The sequence below is a fragment of the Neoarius graeffei genome, chromosome 17, assembly GCF_027579695.1.
Source record: "Neoarius graeffei isolate fNeoGra1 chromosome 17, fNeoGra1.pri, whole genome shotgun sequence".
Taxonomy (NCBI): Eukaryota; Metazoa; Chordata; class Actinopteri; order Siluriformes; family Ariidae; genus Neoarius; species Neoarius graeffei.
Window position 1 is genome coordinate 27,608,968 of NC_083585.1, and position 27,113 is coordinate 27,636,080.

Sequence of the window (27,113 nt, forward strand, 5' to 3'; positions counted from 1 at the left end):
TGCTGTCTTTGAAATTTTGAGAATAGAAGTAACCTCATACTCACAGTATTCTTCTGCCAATAAATCCAGAATTGAACCTTTCTTTTTAGCTCTTTTGGCATGATGAATAAATATTTTTGTATCCTAATTAAACTAGTCCTGTTTTTACCATCCAAACTAGTCCTACTGCAAGAGAATAGTGATGACCACATAAGTGTTTTTTTTTTAAATACTTTTCCTCATGAACTAGATTTGGTTCAGGTGATCACCTAATCAGTACCTCATTGAGTAAAATAGGTGTGCTTGTGTTGGAATTTCAGTACAGACACTGGAAGGAAATGGCTGCAGCCTGTACATAGAGATGCTGATTTAAGAAAGAAAAAAAAAGTGGTCTCTTAATTTTTTCCAGAGCTGTATGTCACATTTTTTGGGGGGGAGGCAATGAGCTGTTTGGGAGCTGAATGAACCGGTTTAATAAGAGCTGATCCATATGATCTGACTCACTCAAAAGGGCTTTGTTTTGCATATCTTGTAATCACACGAGTCTGATCCTCTAAAATGGAACAACCTACCAGTGCATCATCATGTATCACATATTTAATGTTTTATTTTGTTATTATTAACCTGTATTTGAACAAGCTGGAGTGTTTTTTTTTCTTTTGAATGCTTTATTAGAACAATACAAGAAAACAAAGCCAATCATTTAAAGGAAATACATAGACATCAAATATTAACAGAAAGAAGTAAAAAAAAAAAACAAGAAACAAAAACAAGCAAACAAAACCTAACATATAATGAATGCAAGTAATCAATTATGTAAAGAGTTAGCAGATCACCTATTCAACACAGTGCTAATAAGACACAACAGTCTGCCTTTTTTTGAGTTTTTCTTAACTATATTTAAAGACTTAAAGAGTGTTTTCATTCCTAAGGAGAACAGAGAGAAAGAGGGTTGTAATTTTTGCCATTTTTGTTTATGAACAAAAAATTTAGCTTGCAAAATAAAATAAAAAAAATCACAACTCTAAAAATCACAACTTTCCAGGATTTTCATAATAGAAAAAAATATCTTTGATACTAAGGGAGTAAGCCACATCCAAGTGATCAAAGAGGTTAACAAGCTGGAGTGTTTCTAAACATCACTGTAATGTCTACGTCATCATTGTGCGCCCTTTTGAATGAGACCAAGCGGGCTGTTTGTCGCATTGAATGAGTAGCAGGAAAACTGTACCGAAAGCAACTTTTGTTTTTATACAGAGTATCGGTAATATTCAGGATAATTTTTGAAACACATAGAAATGATTGATACAATCGAAAAAGACGACAATATCATAAGTGAGGAAGAAGCAGCTCAGTATGACCGGCAGATTCGCCTCTGGGGTCTGGATGCACAAAAGAGGTTTGAGCTCTGCTAGTTCAAGAGCTAGCTAAGCGGCTAACTTGCTAATAAATACAAAAATAGGTTTCTCGGTTATTTCTTGGTGTGTTCTGTTATGAATTCATTTCCTAAATAATAAACAACGTTATCCATATCCAGCTGATCCTTAAGCACATCTTGAGGATACATATCCTAATCCTGTAATATATTTAGTATAAAATATTTTTATGTATTGGTTAGAGTACAATTCATTTTTAACAAGAGCACTGATCCGCTGATGTAGTAGTAGTAAAATTCAATGAAATAAAGCATAAAGATACACGAGTTATGTGTTTTATTATTATTATTATTATTATTATTATTATTATTATCATCAACATTTAGATTTGCATATCCTGAAGGAAATACTAGCTAGTGCTTGCAAAGCCAAAAATTCAAGATAAATCGATAAGGTGATTGAATGAAAGAGAGGGAGTGAAAGATAGTGGCATTGTACAGAATTTTAGATAAAGAGATGGGGAAGTTGATAGATAGAGAGAGCGAGAATGAATGTGTGTGAGGAGCTAAGGAAATGAGAGATGGATAGACAGATAGATACAACTCCAATTCCAAAAAAGTTGGGACACTGTGTAAAACATAAATAAAAATACAATGTGATGACTTGCAAATCATGGAAATTATATTTCATTGAAAATAGTACGAAGACAATATATCAAATGATGAAACTGAGAAGTTTTATATATTTTGAAAAATATATGCTCCTTTTGAATTTGACGTCGGTAACACATTTCAGAAAAGTTGGGATGGGGCAACAAAAGAAATGAAGCATAAACGATACACGAGATATGTGTTTATTATTCATAATAATAATAATAATAATAATAATAATATTATTATTATTATTATCAACACCTAGATTTGCATATCCTGAAGGAAATACTAGCTAGTGCTTGCAAAGCCAAAAATTCAAGCTGAATAGATAAGGTGATTCCAAAAAAGTTGGGACACTGTGTAAAACATTAAATAAAAATACAATGTGATGACTTGCAAATCATAGAAACTATATTTCATTGAAAATAGTACGAAGACAATATATCAAATGATGAAACTGAGAAGTTTTATATATTTTGAAAAATATATGCTCCTTTTGAATTTGATGTCGGTAACACATTTCAGAAATTTGGGATGGGGCAAAAAAAGACTGAAAAAGTTGTGTAATGCTTAAAAGGTAATTTGGTTAATTGGCAACAGGTCAGTAACATGATTGGGTATAAAAAGAGCATCCCAGAGAGACTGAGTCGCTCAGAAGTAGATGGGGAGGGGTTCACCACTCTGAAAGACTGTGTGGGCAAACAGTGCAACAATTTAAGAATAATATTCCTCAATGTAAAATTGCAAAGAATTTGGGGATCACATCATCTATGGTCCATAATATTCAAAAAGATTCAGAGAATCTGGAGAAATCTCTGTATGCAAGAGACAAGGATGAAAACTGACAATGGATGCCTGTGATCTTCAGGCCCTCAGGAGACACTGCATTAAAATCAGACACGTGTCTGTAGTGGAAATCACTGTATGGGTTCAGGAACACTTCAGAAAACAATCGTCTGTGAAAACAGTTCATTACTGCATCCACAAATGCAAGTTAAAACCACATATAAACAATATCCAGAAACACCGCCACCTTCTCTGGTCCCAAGCTCTTTTATGGACTGAGGCAAAGTGGAAAAATGTCCCAAGGTCTGATGAATCAAAAGTAGAAATTCTTTTTAGAAATCATGGACACCACGTCCTCCAGACTAAAGAGGAGAGGGACCATCCAGCTTGTTATCAGTGCACAGTTCAAAAGCCAGCATCTGTGATGGTACGAGGGTGCGTTAGGGCACATGACATGGGTAGCTTGTACATCTGGGAAGGCATCGTTAATACTGAATTTTATATATATATATACACACACATTTCAGAGTAATATGCTGCCATCCAGACAAACTCTTTTTCAGGGAAGGCCTTCCTTCTTTCAGCAAGACAATGCCAAACTGCTTTCTGCACATATTAAAACTGCATGGCTCCGTAGTCAAAGAGTCCAGGTGTTAAACTGGCCTGCCTGCAGTCCAGATCTGTCTCCCATTTAAAACATTTGGTGCGTTATGAAACAAAAAATATGACAAAGGAGACCCCACACTGTTGAGCAACCGAAATGGTATATCAGGCAAGAATGGGGCAACATTTCTCTTTTAAAACTACAGCAATTGCTCTCTTCAGTTCCCAAACGTTTACAGAGTGTTGTCAAAAGTAGAGGTGATGCAACATAGTGGTAAACATGCCCCTGTCCCAACTTTTTTGAAACATGTTGCTGACTCAAATTCAAATTGAGCATATACAGGGTGTTTCAAAAAATTTGACATCATTTCACAATCTAATAACTTTGCTAATTCTCATTCAGTTGACCTCAAATTTTAACAGCATGTGTGGAAACAGGTCAAAATTTAATGTTTAATGTTATTTGTTTTTATCTTTTTAGGTATAGAAATGCCATTCACTGGAAAAGAAAAGGCGTTTTGTGTGTTAAAGTATGCTCGAACACAGTCGAACAAGACTGCAGCGTACATTTATGAGAGAATTCTCTAAAAATACACCAACTGCAATGCAGATTTGGACACGGCATGAAAAGTTCAAAGAGGAAGGCTGTTTGTGTTTCAGGCGGCGTGCATATTGAAAATTTGTGAAATCGTTCATGGAATCCACGTACCTTTGAATTTCTTATTCAAATTTTGAGGAATAAATCTTATATTGATCAACATTCAGCCTGTTCAGTTTTATTTGCCTAGACTATGTAGTTTCTGGGATATTTACATTTCAAATAATATAAAATTTTTTGAAACACCCTGTATTTTTCAAAGAACAATAAAATTTCTCAGTTTCAACATTTGATATGTTGTCTTTGTGCTATTTTCAGTGAAATATAGTTATAGAATGTTAGCCATGAAGATTCCACCATTCATTTCAATGGGAAGTTTTTACTAGTTTTTCTTTATCTTAAAAAGTATAAAGTGTAGAAAAATGAAGATAACATGTCCGTAAGTGTCTTTTACAATACCTGTATAACAAAGTTTGAATGAAGTTTCTACATTAAGCAGTTCTCCAGAAAATCGGTTAGAAGAATAAAAGAGAATAATAATCCTAAGATGAATAATATGTCCTTTTGCCTCGGTCACAACCGGCCATACGTGCTCCTACAGCCAGTCTACGTGCAAGAAACGCACGGAGGGCGCGCGTGTGACGTGCTGATTTTCGAGCCGCAGACCGGCCGCAGAGGTTCTTTGTCATGTCAAACAAACTCTACGGGCGCTTACGTTTTTTTCAGGTTGCAAGACAAACTTATGCCCAACGTGCGTCTTTCTCCACGAACAAAAAAAAACGCAGCGATTTGGGAAATGCCAAAAATCGCACAGGCAAAAAATCGTACGTCCAGTTGTGACCTAGGCTTTTGCAAGCACTATAATTAAAGAATACATGACTAGTCGAATGCAGCTAATTAACATGTAGGTTCTCTGTCCCAGGCTGAGGGGGTCTCGAGTGCTGCTCGTTGGACTTAGAGGACTGGGTGCTGAAGTGGCCAAGAACCTTATTCTGGCAGGAGTTAAAGCACTCACTCTTCTGGATCACGAACAGGTATGACATTCTTCACCAAACCCCTCTCACTCATAGGCAGAATGAAATTCTGTGATCGGTAATAATAAGTAATGCTGCATCCAGCCAAGTACTAATCATGACCTTCATATTCAGGTTACTGAGGAATCAAGACGAGCTCAGTTCCTCATACCGGTGGATGCAGATGGTCAGAATCAGGCCCAGGCTTCCCTGGAACGAGCACAGTTCCTCAATCCAATGGTAGAAGTAAAGGCTGACACAGATCAAGTGGAAAGCAAGCCAGATGACTTCTTCCTTCAGTTTAGTGCAGTAAGAGTCTAAAAGAGCAGTCAATGTTGCTTAGTTTGAATACTGAAAAAGCTTCTTATTTATTAGTGGTACTTTCAGTACCGGGTTTTTATTGAGAGCCATGCATATCTGAAATAACAGTGCTGATGGTTAAATATGAAACCCTTACAAATTAATTATTTAATTAAGAGGGATTCTTAAATAAGAATTATTAATTAAGAATAAAGCATGGCAGGGTGCACTGTTGGAGGAAAAAAACAAACAATAACAGGGTGGTATGATCCAGAGATGTTACCACACCAAAGATTCTATTCCTGTAACAGTATTGCAAAGTATTTTATTTCTCTTTCACCACAGCAATTTGCCAGTGATCACCGTTTCAATTTATTAAGGGAAGTATTCCTCCATGTACTACCTCAAAGATACGTGAAGCCAGCCAACTGCATCTTTTTGAACTGTGGCTGCCCACGACTGGCTAGTCTCGCTGTGGTTGACAGGAGAGAGTGTGTTCCCACCAGTTTAGCTCCCTTGCCTCCCGGCTACGGATTGCTGTAGCGTCGTCCGGTGATCCTGATGATGCCACATCTATCCATGGTCAGGAGATAAATTGGAACTCACATTTTCCCAATGATGGGGCAAATACTGTTCTGTTCTCCATCTTCTTCAGCTTTGTTTTCTTTTTTCTGGCTAGGGTGCCAATGGCAGCCCACAGAACTGTATGGTAAAAAGTTTTGAAATTTGCCATGCTGATTCAGGACAGTCCCCTGATTCTTTTAACAGAGTTTCATGATTGCACCTCGAATGCTCTAGTGCTACCAACAGGTCAAATTTGGAGGTGTGTTTATGCATGTAACTTTTGAACCCTTATGCTCAATTTTCAAAAATGAGGTACCTTTGGGTTCCTTGGCTCAAGCCGAGTTCAATGTATCCCATAATGTAAAATTCAGCCATTTTGGATTTTCCACCATATTGGATTTAAAAAACAATCACAGGTCACAAATTTTGTCTAGTTTTCACCAAATTTGTTACAGGTGATCTTCAGACCAAGCCTCACAAATGTTATCGTATGGATTCTTGATTTTTGAAAGCATTTGTCCATTACAGCCAATAGAAATCATCAGCAAAGCTGCCAAACTGCAAGTGAAGTCATATCTCAGCAAGTGTTTGTTGCACTGACAGTAAACTTGGTACACAAACTCATTACCTTCTTGAACACTTGGAAAAAAACATAACAAAACCTTGAGTCATATGACCACTGGGTGGCACTGCAATAAGTAAAAACACATTTTGCCCAATAACTGTTCATCGTTTGCTTTAAAAAGTTAATTTTGTGTGTGGTTATATCTTGCGAGGTCCCAAGACAGGAAAAAAAAAAAAGAGTTCATCCATTATTAATTAAAATTGCTGCCAAACAGGAAGTGAGGTCATAACTCAGCAATGCTTTGACATCTCAACACCAGACTTTGTATCTGAGGAAACACAAAAAGGTTTTGTGTCATTTGGTCACTGTGGTTGGGGAGATTGCAATAAGCAAAAATGTGTTTTGGCTAATAACTGATTTACATGTCCGGTGCAATAAGCAAAAACTAATGTTTGCCTCGTAAGTGTTGATATGTTTTCCTTAACAAAAGTGGTTCTTGTGTCGGGTGATACTTTGGGAGATTTCACAGATTAGACAAAACAAATTGACATGTCAACTTAAAAGACACAGTCACGATTTGGTTTTGTTAAACAAAAAATTAAGAGGATTTTCACACGGCACATATTTTGTCCAATCTTCACCAAACTATGCATAGATCATCTACACAGCAATCCTTAAAAAGGTTCTCTGATGCATTTTTTTTTTAATTTTCAAAAACATTCATCCATTACAGCAAATCAAAGGAAAACGACCCAAACAGGAAGTAAGCTCGAATCTCAGATTCACCCAGTCTTTAGTTAATTGGCCTTAAATTTGCTATCCGTGCATACAGTCATGCTGGATCAGATCAAGCTGCCATGGCAATTTCACCCTGTCGGGCTACTTGGCCCCCTCATTGCTGCTTGCGTTTTTTTCACTGCTGGCATCTTTGAGAGAAGTTAATTTCTTTTATCACTTGTTAGTTAGTTAGTTGCAAGGAGGAGATGTAAAGAACGTTGATGAATTCAAGTACCTGGGGTCAACTGTGCAGGAAAATGGAGGCTGTGATAGTGAGGTGAGAAAGAGAGTGCAGGCAGGGTGGAGCAGTTGGAGAAGGATTTCGGGAGTCATTTGTGATAGGAAAGTCCCAGCAAAAGTGAAAGGTAAGATGTATAAGACAGTAGTGAGACCAGTTGTGATGTATGGATTGGAGACCGTACCCTTAACGAAGAGACAGGAGGCAAAGTTGGAGGTGGCGGAGTTGAGGATGTTAAGGTTTGTGATGGGAGTGACAAGGTTGGACAGGATAAGGAACGAGCACATCAGAGGGACAGCACATGTGGAGAGCTTGGGAATTAAGCTAAGAGAGATGAGACTGAGATGGTACGGGCACATCCTGAGAAGAGATGCAGAGCATGTGGGAAGGAGAATGTTGAGGATGGAGCTGCCAGGCACACGAAAACGAGGAAGGCCAAAGAGGAGATACATGGATGTGGTGAGAGAGGACACGAAAGTGGCAGGTGCGGTAGAGAAGGATGCGGAAGACAGGGAGCAATGGAGATGAAAGATCCACTGTGGCGACCCCTAATCGGGAGCAGCCAAAAGAAGAAGAAGAAATTAGTTAGTTAATTATGGCCGGATTCTTGCCCAAACTGATAATCACATCATCAGTTTTTTTCTGGCTAATCGGACACAAGGTACACCACCACTCTTGCCGGAGCAGTTGGGGGTTAGGCGCCTTGCTCAAGGGCACTTAAGCCAGTCCTGCTGGTTCAGGGAATCAAACCAGCGACCTTTTGCTCCCAAAGCTGTTTCTCTAACCATTTGGCCATGACTTCCCCCAACTTAATCACTTATAGCAGCTATAAAAAGTCTGTCCTCCACCCACCTCTCTTTTTTCTGATTTGAAGTTAATAAGACATGTTGCCTAGAAATGGGTATTCACTCTTAACTAGAATCACAAGTCCGCTATCCTGAAAACTTTTCTACGGAAGTACAACCCCGATTCCAAAAAAGTTGGGACAAAGTACAAATTGTAAATAAAAACGTAATCCAATAATTTACAAATCTCAAAAACTGATATTGTATTCACAATAGAACATAGACAACATATCAAATGTCAAAAGTGAGACATTTTGAAATTTCATGCCAAATATTGGCTCATTTGAAATTTCATGACAGCAACACATCTCAAAAAAGTTGGGACAGGGGCAATAAGAGGCTGGAAAAGTTAAAGGTACAAAAAAGGAACAGCTGGAGGACCAAATTGCAACTCATTAGGTCAATTGGCAATAGGTCATTAACATGACTGGGTATAAAAAGAGCATCTTGGAGTGGCAGCGGCTCTCAGAAGTAAAGATGGGAAGAGGATCACCAATCCCCCTAATTCTGCTCCGACAAATAGTGGAGCAATATCAGAAAGGAGTTCGACAGTGTAAAATTGCAAAGAGTTTGAACATATCATCATCTACAGTGCATAATATCATCAAAAGATTCAGAGACTCTGGAAGAGTCTCTGTGCATAAGGGTCAAGGCCGGAAAACCATACTGGGTGCCCGTGATCTTCGGGCCCTTAGACGGCACTGCATCACATACAGGCATGCTTCTGTATTGGAAATCACAAAATGGGCTCAGGAATATTTCCAGAGAACATTATCTGTGAACACAATTCACCGTGCCATCCGCCGTTGCCAGCTAAAACTCTATAGTTCAAAGAAGAAGCCGTATCTAAACATGATCCAGAAGCGCAGACGTCTTCTCTGGGCCAAGGCTCATTTAAAATGGACTGTGGCAAAGTGGAAAACTGTTCTGTGGTCAGACGAATCAAAATTTGAAGTTCTTTATGGAAATCAGGGACGCCGTGTCATTCGGACTAAAGAGGAGAAGGACGACCCAAGTTGTTATCAGCGCTCAGTTCAGAAGCCTGCATCTCTGATGGTATGGGGTTGCATTAGTGCGTGTGGCATGGGCAGCTTACACATCTGGAAAGACACCATCAATGCTGAAAGGTATATCCAGGTTCTCGAGCAACATATGCTCCCATCCAGACGACGTCTCTTTCAGGGAAGACCTTGCATTTTCCAACATGACAATGCCAAACCACATACTGCATCAATTACAGCATCATGGCTGCGTAGAAGAAGGGTCCGGGTACTGAACTGGCCAGCCTGCAGTCCAGATCTTTCACCCATAGAAAACATTTGGCGCATCATAAAACGGAAGATACGACAAAAAAGACCTAAGACAGTTGAGCAACTAGAATCCTACATTAGACAAGAATGGGTTAACATTCCTATCCCTAAACTTGAGCAACTTGTCTCCTCAGTCCCCAGATGTTTACAGACTGTTGTAAAGAGAAAAGGGGATGTCTCACAGTGGTAAACATGGCCTTGTCCCAACTTTTTTGAAATGTGTTGTTGTCATGAAATTTAAAATCACCTAATTTTTCTCTTTAAATGATACATTTTCTCAGTTTAAACATTTGATATGTCATCTATGTTCTATTCTGAATAAAATATGGAATTTTGAAACTTCCACATCATTGCATTCCATTTTTATTTACAATTTGTACTTTGTCCCAACTTTTTTGGAATCAGGGTTGTAAACTCACTGAACAGTACAAGGTACTGACACTACAGACTCTCTCCATAGATGTTACATTCACACCTGTGATTGAATTACTAATGTAGAAATGACAATGCAAATAAAACAAACTCCTTAATATCCATGATTTTAAGTACAGTTGTCATTAATGTCTGCTTTCTGCTGTTGTAGAAAAATTTTTAATTACCCTTCTGACCAGTCAGATTTGAGAATTCAGCAGCACTCAGGTAAAAATAAAATCAATCCATCCATCCATTATCTCTAGCCGCTTTATCCTGTCCTACAGGGTCGCAGGCAAGCTGGAGCCTATCCCAGCTGACTACGGGCGAAAGGCGGGGTACACCCTGGACAAGTCACCAGGTCATCACAGGGCTGACACATAGACACAGACAACCATTCACACTCACATTCACACCTACGGTTAATTTAGAGTCACCAGTTAACCTAACCTACATGTTTTTGGACTGTGGGGGAAACCGGAGCACCCGGAGGAAACCCACGCGGACACGGGGAGAACATGCAAACTCCACACAGAAAGGCCCTCGCCGGCCCCTGGGCTCGAACCCAGAACCTTCTTGCTGTGAGGTGACAGTGCTAACCACTACACCACCGTGCCGCCCGTAAAAATAAAATTTTGTAGATAAATATTTAAGTCTAGTAGATATTATGTCTCAGTATAAGCAAGTGCCAAGTTCTTAACCGTTATTCATACATATAACGGTTTGGATTCTACATGTTAAAGTCTAGTGTGGGAGGAATGTGATTAGAGTCATATATAAATGTTTTAGTTACTGTTCTCTTGATGCCCAGTAGATGGTGTATTAAAGCCATGTTATTGCTGTTGCTCATAGGAAAAGATGCTTGTGTTTTTTGTTTTTTATCATTGTTATTCCCCATTTCAGGATGTAGTTCTGCTGAATTGGAATTAAAGCGCATTAAATAACACACATAAGTTGTACTGCATGGTCGTGTCTGGCAACATGAATAGAAGAGAATCATGGATTAGTTTGTAACATGAGTGTTAACTGGAGACAATAAGCTGCTCCCTTATTAATGTAACAAATAAAGCTGCCCATTCCTAGGAGGATTGTCATTGTTTTGCTTAGAACCTGGACCTTGGCCCGTTCTTGTTTATCAGCGAATCTGTCTGCATATGAATGTTCAAAGCTCAGATGATCTGCCTCCCAGCCTGTCTGTTTGCAAGCCTCAGACTTCTCCCAGTGGGAGTACTAGTGAGAGTTTATAAGGAGGGGAAGAGGAGAGTTGTGAGGAGGGGGTTCGTTACAGACAGTGCCACTCTTTTATCTGCAGCCACTGATATTTCAAAGAGATATACGAGGAGAAAATACTGGTATACTTGGGAGTATGTTTTGACTGCATGGCTCTTGTTGTACATCACTGATACCATGATTGACAACTTTTACTCAAGGGACACGTTGTCTATGTTGAAGAACTGGGTTTGGTCTGTTTGTGAGCAAGAATTCTAGTTCATATGCTACTTCCATATCTTTACAATGACTCATACGGCAAATCATTTTCACTGCCTTTGATGGCTCAAAAATCATGATATCTTGTTGAGCCAGTCATGTCAGGTCAATATTTCTTTCTTTTGAGCTGTTTATCTTCACTAAATGTCATTGCCTCATTACGTCATGGTGAAGAGGAGGAAATACTTCGCTTTTATTTGTTGACAGAAACCCTAATGGATTGGCTGGTGGCAGAATATGACAGAACTTAACCTGTCCTTAAAGTTCCTGGGTCATGCACTCCTTTTCTGAGAAGTGTTATCAATATTCAGTATTGGTTTACATAACTTTCTTACAATCTTTTGGAATCCTTGTGGATTCAGTGTTCTAAATGTCCATTGCTTATCAGTTAATGAGTGCTGCTCTGATGTTCTAGTGAGAGGGGTAAATCACCATTATGTGGCTATAAACAACCTTCAGTCTCGGCTGATAAAATGAAGATTCAGCATGTTGTTCTAGGAGCCACCCAGTGTCTTCAGCCTGGCACTGCGTATATCAATATCTAAACAGTAAGTAAAGTGGTGGATATTTCATGTCAACAGGCTTATCACCAATACAGAATGGGAGTGTGCAAGGGTTGGTGTCTTGGATAAGATGGACCAAGCCTGATGGTTAGTTATTCAGAGTATTGTGAACGTGTGGCTGCCTGGAAAAACCCTTCACATGGTCAACTTCATAAAGTATAAAATAAAATAAAAAAATTTATGAAAACTGTGGGCTTTCTTCAACAAGGCCCGCTTTTGCATGTAACTCTCAAAGTTAAAATCTGGTTACTCCAAAAAGTGAAAAACGAGAAAGCATCATTTAAAGATGTCATGTAATTGGAGAAAAACATTATTACTGCCTTTATCTGTCGTTTGCACAAAACATGTATTCTTCTCTGTTTTGATGATGTGATGGCACAGCAGTTTCACAGACATTTGAAAGCTGGTATCTGATAACAAACTGAATTGATTAGTTTTATGTCCATTTTGCTATGAAATTTAAATATCCAGCAACTTGATCAAAGTGCATCATTCAGTGCGTGAGAAAAGTACACTTAGTAAGATTTCTGAGATCGTGTGAGATATGCACTGAACTCACAGATTTTAGATACGAGTCAGACTGACTGTTTTTAAAGCTGAGTGGTTAAACTGGCTCCGTACCCAACATGACAGAATGCCAATGCAAAGTTGAAGAGTAGCCGAACCAAAAACATTTCCACATCACTTTGGTAAAATATCATTGTTTTCCTTAAGTCGAAATGTCAATATGCATTATTAGCAGTTTTTGTATTTCAGTTCAGCCACAGCAACATCAGAAGGGTTTTTCTCCAACTTCCACACACATTATTATTATTATTATTACAAATTAGTTATTGTGACATTCATAGAGTCTATGAACTTCATCTTAAAATGAAAATATTGTCTGAGTTCTGGCATTCTGTTTGAAATTTAGGCATTTACATACATCTCACACGTTCCTGATATAGCAGAGACGCAGATTTCGCAGTAGAAATGAAAAGAAAAAAACCCTGAAATAATTCCCTCAATTATTATTATTATTATTTGGTTAAAACTTGTAATTCTTTCTTTTACTCCCAGGTATGTCTTACAAGATGCTCCAGAGATCTGATGGTGCATGTGGATCAGCTTTGCGCCACCAGAAACATTAAAGTCTTCTGTGGGGATGTCTTTGGTTACCATGGATACGTGTTCTCTGACCTGGGTTTGGAGCATCATTATGTAGAGTATGTAACTTGTGGTTCTTTGTTTTATCTGATCGTGGTATCAGTAACTCAAATGATTTTGTGTATCGTAGTTTTAAGGTGTCTTTGTTTTCCTCAGAGAGAAACCAAAGGTAGTGAAATCATCAGAAGAGACTAATGATGGTCCAGAAGTGAAGAAAATTAAAACTGATCCCAGTGAGACTACCATGGTGAAAAAGGTGCATTATCATTTGTCTCCTGTTGGTTAAAGGTGCCCTTCCACCAAAAACGTTTAATACTGGCTCTTTTTGAAATACCATAGTTCACTCCGAGTTGCATATGCATGCTGCATGTGAAAATGTAATTCTACCCCCATTCCCTGTGTGAGCTTATGAAAGAAAATAGTCGGAAAAACGAGCAGATCAGAAAAAGCCATACGAAGTGACGTCACTTCGAAAATTAGTATTCATGGCCTTGCCCACCTTGGCTTGCGACCGCCCACGGGAAGAAAGCGCGAGGAGAGAGACGTAATTCGCCCCGAGGCGCAGCACGGTGCTCCGCATCAGTTTCGTTTCAATGGCGGCTCGAGCCCGACTTTGCACGCTCGTAACTCAGGCAGGGGAGGTCCCAGCCTCCCCAGACTTGGCAGCCAGCGACCTCTGCCCCCTCCCGAAGGAACCAGCGCTGCCAGGGTGGGCTAGCTCCGTGCCACGGGACGTAATTCGGCACGGCGCGGTGCTCCGCATCAGTTTCGTTTCTAACGGCGGCTCCAGCCCGACTTTGCAGGCTCGTAACTCGGGCAGGGGAGGTCCCAGCCTCCCCAGACGTGGCAGCCAGAGACCTTTGCCCTCTCCCGAACGAAAGAGTGTTCCCTGGACGGGCTAGCTCCGCGCCACAGGACGTAATTCGCCCTGAGGTGCGGCGCTCCGCATCAGTTTCATTTCTAACGGCGGCTCCAGCCCGACTTTGCACGCTCGTAACTCGGCAGCCAGCGGCCTCTGCCCTCTCCCGAACAAAAGATTGCTCCCTGGGCGGGCTAGCTCCGCGCCTCAGGACGTAATTCAGCTAACCCTAACCCTAGGTCCCAGCCTCCCCAGACTTGGCAGCCAGCAACCCCTGCCCTCTCCCGAACGAACCAGTGCTGCCAGGGCCCGTCAGCTCCCAGCCAGGGGACGTTATTCCCCCCACACCCCCCGAGGCGAGCTCCGCTCTGTGCCTCGTGCCTTGATGAGAGCCGCTGCCGCAGGGAGTCTCATCTCATTATCTCTAGCCGCTTTATCCTTCTACAGGGTCGCAGGCGAGCTGGAGCCTATCCCAGCTGACTACGGGCGAAAGGCGGGGTACACCCTGGACAAGTCGCCAGGTCATCACAGGGCTGACACATAGACACAGACAACCATTCACACTCACATTCACACCTACGGTCAATTTAGAGTCACCAGTTAACCTAACCTGCATGTCTTTGGACTGTGGGGGAAACCGGAGCACCCGGAGGAAACCCACGCGGACACGGGGAGAACATGCAAACTCCGCACAGAAAGGCCCTCGCCGGCCACGGGGCTCGAACCCGGACCTTCTTGCTGTGAGGCGACAGCGCTAACCACTACACCACCGTGCTGCCCCTGCCGCAGGGAGTATTCAATTAAATAAATAAATGAATGAATGACTCCCTCCTAGTTACACGCGCGTGCACACATACACGGCGTTCTGGTTGGGGAGAGAGCTCCCTTCCTCTGCTCTCCCTCTCCTCTTATAGGGCGCGGTTACTGGAGAAGACACACAAACACGCGTTAATTCCCGTCAGGTGCAGTGATTCTGCCACTTACCTTCCCTGACTCCGCCCTCCATTCACAGACCGACGCTCGGCCACGCCCCCGCTGCCACATCTACATTGTTATTGGTCAAAACATCAATGTCGAGACCATAATAGCCAATCAAAACAGTCTTTACAAAGACACCCACATCCGCTTGTTCTGACCCACTGGAGGTAGCGTCACAGTGCTGTTAGTCAATCAGAGGTAACACGTTTACTGATTGCTGTTAGCCAATCAGAGGTAACACATTTACATGTCATGAATGTTAATGAGTAAGAGCTGAAATCCTGTCGTTCTCCTGCCACCCACTCCTCCACCAAACTAGAACAACCTGAAACAGGAGAACCACAGCATTTTTTTCACCAAAACCGGCTCACAGGGCATTCATTCATACTAGAGACCACTGCACAATTAATGAAAAAACGATGCAAGGGGACCTTTAACAAAGTTGAAAGTTATTAAGCATGTCATGTTCTCCTACTCATTCATTCATTCATTCATTCATTTATTCATTTGTTTATTTATTTTTTGTGAAGACGGCCAGTTTCTGCTCTCTAAAAGAGGCTCTAGAGGTTGACTGGACGAGTGAGGATGCCAAACGCAATCTCAAGAGAACTCCTCCAGATTACTTCTTACTACAAGGTACTCAACATTTATATATCCACAGCTCGTGACTTTACAAGGACAGTTTGTAAATAGTCAAAAGTGCACCTCTTACCGTTGACTTTAATGAGAACAGTGGGCCTCATTTTTCAGTTTTGGAGTTTTGGTGGGTGGGTGTTTTTTTGTTGTTTTTTTTTTGTAGGTTAACCCAAGCTAAAAAATTCCTGCCTGATTTACCAAAGTTTCAGTAACTTTTTTTCCCCATGTGCACATATTGATGAATGCCAATCACATGAAAATTATGAAGAATTTTTACAAGACAGCTAATTTACATTCAGCGACAGCCAAATAGTTCCGTAAAAAACAAAGCTCACAGAAAGCTGAAAATGACAAAATTATTCCCATAAGTTCAGAAGAAAAAGTTAATATCCTACTCGTGTTCCTGAGTGTGTCTAAATTTATGCATAAGAAGACTCTGATGCAAGCTTTGACTTAATTAACTTTAAATCATATACTAATTTACATGTATTACTGCACTTTTATATATGGAATCTACTTTCACAGTTAAATTGCTCATTTTTATGATTATAGCATTTAGCAGGCATTCTTATCCAGAGCAACTTATAGAGACCAAAAAATGCTTCTATCAAAAACGCATCCTCTAACTCACCAGTGAGTTAACAGTCCTATTATGCTCCACTGTTATGTTAAAGTGCATATTCTGGACCAATTTTGGGGTTTTTTTTTTATATGAAAGTATGTCCCTTTACACACTCATCCAGAAGGGTAATTTTGCACAAGGCCATCTGTCTACAGCAGAAAAAAAAAAACGCATCTGGAAAAATCCCAAGGGAGTCTGGAGCCAGATTTGTGACGTTACCTGCGGAAGCGCCAGCAGGCTGCGCGAGCTTTGCACGGTTTCAGTGCACAGCCTGTGTAGCCCAAGCGCTCCCATTTCTCTCTCATTGTCCGGTCTTTTGGGAAACGATGAGTACTAATCCCATCAAGATTGGTGTTGCTACACCCTCCTACAATACGTCTGTTAACCATTTTAATAATTACATGATAACGTTGAAGAAATTTGCAGAAAACCACCAGGTCGTTTTCTCATAAACAAACCAGCGCTGACGTAGGATTCAGAGGGAGGCGTCCCGCACGCGACGTCACAAAAATCAGCGTTTGCCGGGAAATCCAAATCGCAAGTTTTTTCAGAGGTGGACCAATTCGCCTCAAATGGCTTGATTTCAACTGAATTTTTCTTGTATTGCGCAAGGTAAAAAAAATTGCGGAGAATGCAGAATGTTACAGATATTTGACCAAAATTTAACATAAAATAGGAGAATTACATTGATCTTGCTCCTGAATTTACCCGTGATATGCACTTTAAAGTGAATTTAATGTCCCTGAACCCTACTTTTTTCCTTGCACAAAGCAACAATCATTATGTTGATTAACCATGTGTTTTCGAACCATAGCTGATCCAAAAGGCCATAATTTGATGGAAAATCAATAAGATTAGACAATTTTCACGGAATCTGCCGAGACTGATCCGGAAGATCCCGATGGGGTGCGGGATGTCTCACGTGTAACAATCGAGGTATCAATTTCGTTCATGTGCGCGGCAGTGATTAGACCAGTCTCGATATGGAATCATGTTTTGGAGAGAATTCTGATAGTGATTGGGATTCTTATATGTCGGATGAAGGGACAGATGATTATCAAGGATATTCATGATAAATGGTTATCTTTTCAAGACCCCAAGACGAGAAACTGCCAGTTCACTCAGTTCACGACAGTCTTCCTCTGTAGCGCACGCGAGATAGATAGATAGATAGATAGATAGATAGATAGATAGATAGATAGATAGATAGATAGATAGATAGATAGAGATGTACAGAACGCGGTGGTTACCGTTCATCATGTTTTCCTGAACAAAACTAAAAACAAATAGAGTTTTGCAATATTGCAATCTGAGAGCATTTAACACATTTCGGTTAATAATTAATGATGATGATGATTGTGCGCACGCATTTTTCTTCCTGTTAAAGTGCATCAGATATGATAAGATTGGATGTTGTGAGTGTATAAATGTTGCTCATAACCCTGCATCTGGTGCACTGTGTGTTTGTGTGTGTGAATGAGATAATAGGGGAATCGACAAACTGTCCAAATATCAGATCAAATGTCATTTATTAAATCAATGGGTTTCTTTTTGCTCCAGTAATTCCCATGTGGTCGTTCTGGTGGTGATGAACACTCGATGAATCAGATTTATTATTAGTAGGCGACACAAAATCTGCCCGTTTTGTTTGCACAAACTTCACCCGCTGTCACTTTAGATTAGTGTGGGTTTTTTTTCTTGGAAATTCGTGAACTGAATGTCCTGTTGTATATAGATTTGAACATCAAAACACAACTCGGCGCTTTCCCATCGTTATTTTTGTAAGATTTCTACAACAATATCTAATCTCGGTGAGTAAACTAGCATGGAGTCAGATGAACCGAAATGACCCAGATAATTGGGGTTCCACGTGTGATGTCGTGTGAGATTAGCCCTGAGGCAAGGCTGCCTTTTTCTGGGATCCGGAAGCCGCGATTTATCCATAGTTTTGTGCTTCATAATAAAATAACGAATAATTTATATTATTTTCCCCCCTGCTTTATTAATTCATTTTGGTCATTACTAATGACGTATGTTCATTTTAAAGCATTACAAAAAGGTATTACAAACACTTTAAGATTCTTTTGGAATATATTTTGATGTAACTACAGGTCCTCAAAAAATTAGCATATTGTGATGAAGTTCATTATTTTCCATAATGTAATGATAAAAATTAAACTTTCATATATTTTAGATTCATTGCACACCAACTGAAATATTTCAGGTCTTTTATTGTTATAATATTGATTATTTTGGCATACAGCTCATGAAAACCCAAAATTCCTATCTCAAAAAATTGGCATATCATGAAAAGGTACTCTAAACGAGCTATTAACCTAATCATCTGAATCAACGACTTAACTCTAAACACCTGCAAAAGATTCCTGAGGCTTTTAAAAACTCCCAGTCTGGTTCATTACTCAAAACCGCAATCATGGGTAAGACTGCCGACCTGACTGCTGTCCAGAAGGTCATCATTGACACCCTCAAGCAAGAGGGTAAGACACAGAAAGAAATCTCTGAGTGAATAGGCTGTTCCCAGAGTGCTGTATCAAGGCACCTCAGTGGGACGTCTGTGGGAAGGAAAAAGTGTGGCAGAAAACGCTGCACAACCAGAAGAGGTGACCGGACCCTGAGGAAGATTGTGGAGAATGGCCGATTCCAGACCTTGGGGGACCTGTGGAAGCAGTGGACTGAGTCTGGAGTAGAAACATCCAGAGCCACCGTGCACAGGCGTGTGCAGGAAATGGGCTACAGAGAAGCAGCACTGGACTGTTGCTCAGTGGTCCAAAGTACTTTTTTCGGATGAAAGCAAATTTTGCATGTCATTCGGAAATCAAGGTGCCAGAGTCTGGAGGAAGACTGGGGAGAAGGAAATGCCAAAATGCCTGAAGTCCAATGTCAAGTACCCACAGTCAGTGATGGTCTGGGGTTCCATGTCAGCTGCTGGTGTTGGTCCACTGTGTTTTATCAAAGGCAGGGTCAATGCAGCTAGCTATCAGGAGATTTTGGAGCACTTCATGCTTCCATCTGCTGAAAAGCTTTATGGAGATGAAGATTTCATTTTTCAGCACGACCTGGCACCTGCTCACAGTGCCAAAACCACTGGTAAATGTAGTTAGTTTTTTTTTTCTTTTTTATCAGACATCTAATTTATTGGGTTTGTTTACCTGACATGTTTCGACGTACAACTTCCGTCTTCCTCAGAGTGTCACCGGATGTTAATTGGTGACGCATCTTTTATCAGCTGCTGTTTCTGAAGGCGTGGCCTTCCTGTCTGGTTTGACAGGTCGGTCACGCCTTCTACTGTCTGTTTGGTTTACTGACCATGGTATTACTGTGCTCAATTGGCCTGCCAACTCTCCTGACCTCAACCCCATAGAGAATCTGTGGGGTATTGTGAAGAGGAAGTTGAGAGACACCAGACCCAACACTGTGGATGAGCTTAAGGCCGCTATCGGAGCATCCTGGGCCTCCATAACACCTCAGCAGTGCCACAGGCTGATCGCCTCCATGCCACGTCGCATTGAAGCAGTCATTTCTGCCAAAGGATTCCCGACCAAGCATTGAGTGCATAACTGAACATAATTATTTGAAGGTTGACTTTTTTTGTATTAAAAACACTTTTTTTATTGGTCAGATGAAATATGCTAATTTTTTTAGATAGGAATTTTTGGTTTTCCTTTACTTTTTTGCCAAAATCATCAATATTAAAACAATAAAAGGCTTGAACTACTTCAGTTGTGTGTAATGAATCTAAAATATATTAAAGTCTAATGTTTATGAGTACATTACAGAAAATAATGAACTTTATCACAATATGCTAATTTTTTGAGAAGGACCTGTATGTTCTAGCAGGTGAGGGACAGATTGAGGCAGGGCTTCAGTAAATCATGTTGAGGGGCACTAATCATGATTACGTAGTTAGAGTTACACTCACTGGTGAGTTTAATAGGAGCATCTGTACAACTGCTCATTTATGCAGCTATCAAGGGCGGCTGGTGCATAAGGGCGATTGGGCGACGCACTGCCAAAACGAAAAAAAAAAAGTTATTTTTCTTTTTTTAAAACAAACTTTCACCAGCGCTGCTCGAGGCCGTTTTAATCTGTCTCTGGGTATCATTGTCCAATCAGGGTGGTCTTGCTTCTAGAGTACCGCCCCTTTTGGGGCGATTTCAGTCACGCTGAAAATCGCCCAAGAGTTCACTGATAGAGTCCCATGTTAATATATTTTTTTTCTCCTGACTGACACTTCAATGCAATCTCTATGGGTTCCGGGGGGGCGTGCCCTAACGTGCTTACGTCACTGCGAAGCGCGGCAAAGTTGCGTTCGATCCGCTCAGTTTCTGAGGTGAGATGGATGCGGAAAGCAATTCAGTGCGGTCCTTAAAAGAAGTTCCATTTAGTCAGCGATCAAATCGAGCTAAATTGGCAACAAAACAAGCTGGACCCCCCTCGACCAAATCTAAACATAAAACAAATTTAGACAAGGGGGGGAAATCATATACTCGAGGTTTTACTTCAACATGGTCCCAGCGCAAATCCTGGCGAGCTGGCTGTGAGGACGCCTCAGCGGTTTTCTGCTCCCCCTGCTTACTTTCCCACCCTGGAGGTGGCTCCACGGACAGCACTGCTTGGACGGTCACTGGAGTTTCGGACATGCATCATTTGTCGGAGAAAATAAAAAAACATGAGTCATCAAAGATTCACATGGGCAGCTGCCTGAAATTTTCGGCTTTTGGGAGAGTGAACATCGCTACACAGCCGGATGAGGGCTACAGGCTAGCAGTTCACCACCACAATGATGAGGTGAGCAAGAACAGGCACATATTAAACCGGCTCATCCAATGTGTGAAAGTTTGTGGAGTGTTCGAGTTAGCTCTACAAGGCAAAGACGAAACTGAGGGCTCCAGTCACCGTGGTGTTTTTCTGGGTTTGGTTGACTTCGTGACACACACACACACACACACACACACACACACACAGTCACAGAATCAGTTCACTTTTGATGTTTTCAATGTGCATTTTTATATTTGCCACACTTTGCTCTGAGAGTTAGTACTTTGGTAATATCCTTGGTAAATGCCAGTAATTGCAAGATCTAAAGATCCACGCATCTATTTATTCAACTGCTATTGTTATGTTAGCCAACTATTTACAATGTTTTGTTACAGTAAGTGCACTTTCCTGTTTGTCCTTAAGTTGCACCTTCTGTAAAATTCTTGCTGGTAATGGAGTTTGAAGTACAAAATCTATTTACAGAACATTCTGTAGAACAGTTGACTTGCTACCTAGGTCAATTTACTTCAGTCCTGTGGACATTTATGGTCCGTGTAGACATAACGGGGGAAAATTGCCCCTCCTGAAAAAAAATTCAGGAGCCGCCACTGGCAGCTATCCAAACCTTCAATCATGTGGCAGCAACACAATGCATAAAATCATGCAGATACAGGTCAGGAGTTTCAGTTAATCATCACATCAAACATCAGAATGGGGAAAATATGATCTCTGTATGACTTTAACTGTGGTGTAGTTGTTAGTACCAGATGGGCTGGTTTGAGTATTTCAGAAACTGCTGATCTCCTGGGGTTTTCACACACACACACACACACACACACACACACACACACACACACACACACACACACACACACACAAAACAGTCTCTAGAGTTTACACAGAATGGAGCATAAAATAAAAAACATCCTGTGAGCAGGGGGTCTGCAGGCTGAAACCCCCCTTGTTGATGAGAGAGATCAGAAGAGAATGACCAGACTGGTCTGAACTGACAGGAAGTCTGTAGTAGCTCAAATAATCGAAGACTGGAAAAAGACCATGTGATTTTTTTTTTCCTTCATCTCTCTAATCTTCAACTGTCCAGTTTCAATAAATGTGTGTGCCCATGATAGCCTCAGGTTCTTGTTCTTGGCTGACAGCAGTGGAACCCAGTGTGGTGGTCTGCTGTTGTAGCCCATACACTTCAACGTTTCATGTTTTGTGATGCTGAGATGCTTTTCTGTTTGCCATGGTTGTAAAGAGTGCGCTGCAAAAAATGATATCTTAGCAAGTGAAAATATCTTGAAAATAGCTGAAACGATCTAGCATTTCCTATTAGAAGAATACAAGACACCAATTCTGAGATTATTAAGCCTAGTTCTAGATTGCAACCAACTTATTCTAAGGCGTCTTATCAAGTAAAAATATCTGTCCATGCAACAAGATAATTTCACTTGTGTTAAGTCATTTTCTCCTCAAATTCAGTTTTAAATTTTTTGCAGTGTGATTATATGAGTTACTATATCCTTCCTGGCAGCTCAAACCAATCTGGCCATTTTCCTTTGACTTCTCTTATCAACAAGGCGTTTACACCCAAAGAACTGTTGTTCACTCAGTGTTTTTTATCCCCCACCCAAACGAAGTTTGAGTGGAGGATATAGAAGCGGGTTCCGGCCGTCTGTCCATCCGGTCACGTTTTCATTTCCAGGCCGTATCTTTAAAACTACTGAAGATATCTTCATGAAACTTTGTATATGTATCAAGCAACATGTGAACTGGTGCCTTTTGCTATTTTGGATTTTTGAAAAAAAGTATTTTTCAAATTTTTACATAGAAAATAGATTTTGACTTAGTTTCTAAGAGCAATGTTAATTTCCGGAGCATATCCAAAACTATTCATGATATAGTGTAGTGAAAGTTCATTATGTCTAACTATTCAAACTATTCTTTAAGTTCGTTTCTTAAGACAAGGATTTTTTAAGATGTTACCTTGTTGTTGACAAGGCTCAACAAGGTCAGCAACAAGGTAACATCTTAAAAAATCCTTGTCTTAAGAAACGAACTTAAAGAATATTCATGATATGGATTTGAAACTTGGTATACATGCTAACAAGGTGATGTACAACCCTGATTCCAAAAAAGTTGGGACAAAGTACAAATTGTAAATAAAAACGGAATGCAATGATGTGAAAGTTTCAAAATTCCATATTTTATTCAGAATAGAACATAGATGACATATCAAATGTTTAAACTGAGAAAATGTTTCATTTAAAAAGAAAAATTAGGTGATTTTAAATTTCATGACACCACCACATCTCAAAGTTGGGACAAGGCCATGTTTACCACTGTGAGACATCCCCTTTTCTCTTTACAACAGTCTGTAAACGTCTGGGGACTGAGGAGACAAGTTGCTCAAGTTTAGGGATAGGAATGTTAACCCATTCTTGTCTAATGTAGGATTCTAGTTGCTCGACTGTCTTAGGTCTTTTTTGTCGTATCTTCCGTTTTATGATGCGCCAAATGTTTTCTATGGGTGAAAGATCTGGACTGCAGGCTGGCCAGTTCAGTACCCGGACCCTTCTTCTACGCAGCCATGATGCTGTAATTGATGCAGTATGTGGTTTGGCATTGTCATGTTGGAAAATGCAAGGTCTTCCCTGAAAGAGACGTTGTCTGGATGGGAGCATATGTTGCTCTAGAATCTGGATATACCTTTCAGCATTGATGGTGTCTTTCCAGATGTGTAAGCTGCCCATGCCACACGCACTAATACAACCCCATACCATCAGAGATGCAGGCTTCTGAACTGAGCGCTGATAACAACTCGGGTCGTCCTTCTCCTCTTTAGTCTGAATGACACGGCGTCCCTGATTTCCATAAAGAACTTCAAATTTTGATTCGTCTGACCACAGAACAGTTTTCCACTTTGCCGCAGTCCATTTTAAACGAGCCTTGGCCCAGAGAAGACGTCTGCGCTTCTGGATCATGTTTAGATACGGCTTCTTCTTTGAACTATAGAGTTTTAGCTGGCAACGGCGGATGGCACGATAAATTGTGTTCACAGATAATGTTCTCTGGAAATATTCCTGAGCCCATTTTGTGATCTCCAATACAGAAGCATGCCTGTATGTGATGCAGTGCCGTCTAAGGGCCCGAAGATCACGGGCACCCAGTATGGTTTTCCGGCCTTGACCCTTACGCACAGAGATTCTTCCAGATTCTCTGAATCTTTTGATGATATTATGCACTGTAGATGATGATATGTTCAAACTCTTTGCAATTTTGCACTGTCGAACTCCTTTCTGATATTGCTCCACTATTTGTCGGCGCAGAATTAGGGGGATTGGTGATCCTCTTCCCATCTTTACTTCTGAGAGCCGCTGCCACTCCAAGATGCTCTTTTTATACCCAGTCATGTTAATGACCTATTGCCAATTGACCTAATGAGTTGCAATTTGGTCCTCCAGCTGTTCCTTTTTTGTACCTTTAACTTTTCCAGCCTCTAATGCCGCTTTTCCACTACCAACGCGGCTGAGTTGGGCTGAGCCGTGCGGTGCTGAGTTGGGCTGAGTCGAGCTGAGCGGGGCTGTTGGAGTTGCATTTCAACTACAACTGCGCTGAACCGTGCTGGCTGGAAGTGGGTGGACACATTGGGTGGAGTTAGCGAAAGTGGATGGACGTCATGTGATGTCGTTAGGCGGCGCAAACAGTGACATCAGTGACTTTTTAAGCGGTAGTCTCACAATGCGGATAGTAAACAATAAACATGGAGTCGTTAGTGTTGCTGGTCTTGGTGCTGTGGCTTGTTGTCACCGACAACGCCAACAGATACTGGCAGGAGCGTATCGATGAGGCGAGGCGCATAAGGCTTCAGAAATTCTCGTAATTCGTAATTCTTCTTCTTCCGGGTTTACGGTGTTTACAGATCCCAGCGTGCTTGCGGGGCGTGTGAGGACACTCCTCCTCACCAATCAGTGCACAGGGGAGTGTCTCCTCACACCCATAGCCCCACTCGGCTCGGTTTGGCTCACTTCAGCCCCACTCCAAAACCGTGCGAGTTTTGGGTGCTGGGTAGGGCTGAAGCGAGCTGAGTCGTGCTGCTCTAAGGTAGTCGAAACGCGAGCCGTGTCGGGCTGAAGTGAGCTGAAAAAGGGTAGTGGAAAAGGGCCATTATTGCCCCTGTCCCAACTTTTTTGAGATGTGTTGCTGTCATGAAATTTCAAATGAGCCAATATTTGGCATGAAACTTCAAAATGTCTCACTTTTGACATTTGATATGTTCTCTACGTATGTTCTATTGTGAATACAATATCAGTTTTTGAGATGTGTAAATTACTGCATTCCGTTTTTATTTACAATTTATACTTTGTCCCAACTTTTTTGGAATCGGGGTTGTAGATGTGCCTTTTCATACTAAGAAATTTTAATTTTTCATGTTTCTATGGAAACAATTTCAGACTTAGTCTCTCAGATTAGTCTTAGGGGTAGGTTTTGTTTCCGGAGCAGAACTTGAAAACTATGAGTGGTATGGTCTTGAAAGTTGGTTTATGTGTTGATTAATGTATATGTGTCTTTTGATACTAAGAAATGTGAGAAATTTTGATTTTTAGCTCACCTGGGGGGCGGCACGGTGGTGTAGTGGTTAGTGCTGTCGCCTCACAGCAAGAAGATCTGGGTTCGAGTCCCGTGGCGGGCGAGGGCCTTTCTGTGCGGAGTTTGCATGTTCTCCCCGTGTCCGCGTGGGTTTCCTCCGGGTGCTCCGGTTTCCCCCACAGTCCAAAGACATGCAGGTTAGGTTAACTGGTGACTCTAAATTGAGCGTAGGTGTGAATGTGAGTGTGAATGGTTGTCTGTGTCTATGTGTCAGCCCTGTGATGACCTGGCGACTTGTCCAGGGTGTACCCCGCCTCTCGCCCGTAGTCAGCTGGGATGGGCTCCAGCTTGCCCAAGACCCTGTAGAACAGGATAAAGCGGCTAGAGATGATGAGATGAAATGAGATGACATGAGCTCACCTGGACCAAAGGTCTGGTGGACTTGTGCCATGGGCTGCTGAGGTCAGTGTAAAGAGGTAGGGTTGATTTCCTGCAGCACAACTTGAAAAATGTGGCAAATAATATCTTGAAACTTGGTATATAGAGTGGGGGATATATAGACGACTCTGTCTTCTTGTTGCTTTATGCATTGTTTTGTGCAGTTTCTGAAATACTCAAACCAGCCCATCTGGTACCAACACCCATGCCATAGTTAAAGTCACAAAGATCACACTTTTTCCCCGTTCTGATGCGTGATGTGAACTTTAACTGAAGCGCTTTTCCTGTATCTGCATGATTTTTTTTTTTTGCATTGTGCTGCAGCAATATGACTGAATGAATTAATGTACAGTTGTTCCTAATAAAGTGGATGTTGAATGTATTTTATAGGTTGGAGAAATTGACAGCCGAAACACTGTCTTACAGAGCTCCAGAATTGAAATAATAAATTCATAATAATAAACAACTAATATTAACTTGTATGTTCATTTTGTGTGTTTTAGACATTTTCATTTTAAATGCTTGTTCTCAATTCGTTATTAAAATAAAATTTTCTTTAAAACTGATGGGCATTATAATGAAATGCTATGTACAGTGCACATTACGACTCTCAGCTCTGCAGGTTTATCCCAGCTTTATAGTAGATTCTGATGGTGTCTCCAGCGAATATTTTTTATCTTTCTGGAATGTAACAAACCCCAAAATGGACATCTCATCTCATCTCATTATCTCTAGCCGCTTTATCCTGTTCTACAGGGTCGCAGGCAAGCTGGAGCCTATCCCAGCTGACTACGGGCGAAAGGCGGGGTACACCCTGGACAAGTCGCCAGGTCATCACAGGGCTGACACATAGACACAGACAACCATTCACACTCACATTCACACCTACGGTCAATTTAGAGTCACCAGTTAACCTAACCTGCATGTCTTTGGACTGTGGGGGAAACCGGAGCACCCGGAGGAAACCCACGCGGACACGGGGAGAACATGCAAACT

General features: G+C 41.0%; 1 protein-coding gene across 1 annotated transcript in view; it reads left to right on the forward strand.

Moving 5' to 3' along the window:
* The first annotated feature begins 1,154 nt into the window (after positions 1-1,154).
* sae1 (SUMO1 activating enzyme subunit 1) overlaps positions 1,155-27,113 on the forward strand; it is a 38,556-nt gene continuing 12,597 nt past the window's right edge. The window contains exons 1-6 of the mRNA XM_060943927.1: positions 1,155-1,378; positions 4,918-5,029; positions 5,144-5,317; positions 13,129-13,274; positions 13,372-13,471; positions 15,583-15,688. Of these exons, the coding sequence (XP_060799910.1) occupies positions 1,278-1,378; positions 4,918-5,029; positions 5,144-5,317; positions 13,129-13,274; positions 13,372-13,471; positions 15,583-15,688 (739 nt within the window). The 5' untranslated portion in view covers positions 1,155-1,277. The remainder of the gene's footprint in view (positions 1,379-4,917; positions 5,030-5,143; positions 5,318-13,128; positions 13,275-13,371; positions 13,472-15,582; positions 15,689-27,113) is intronic.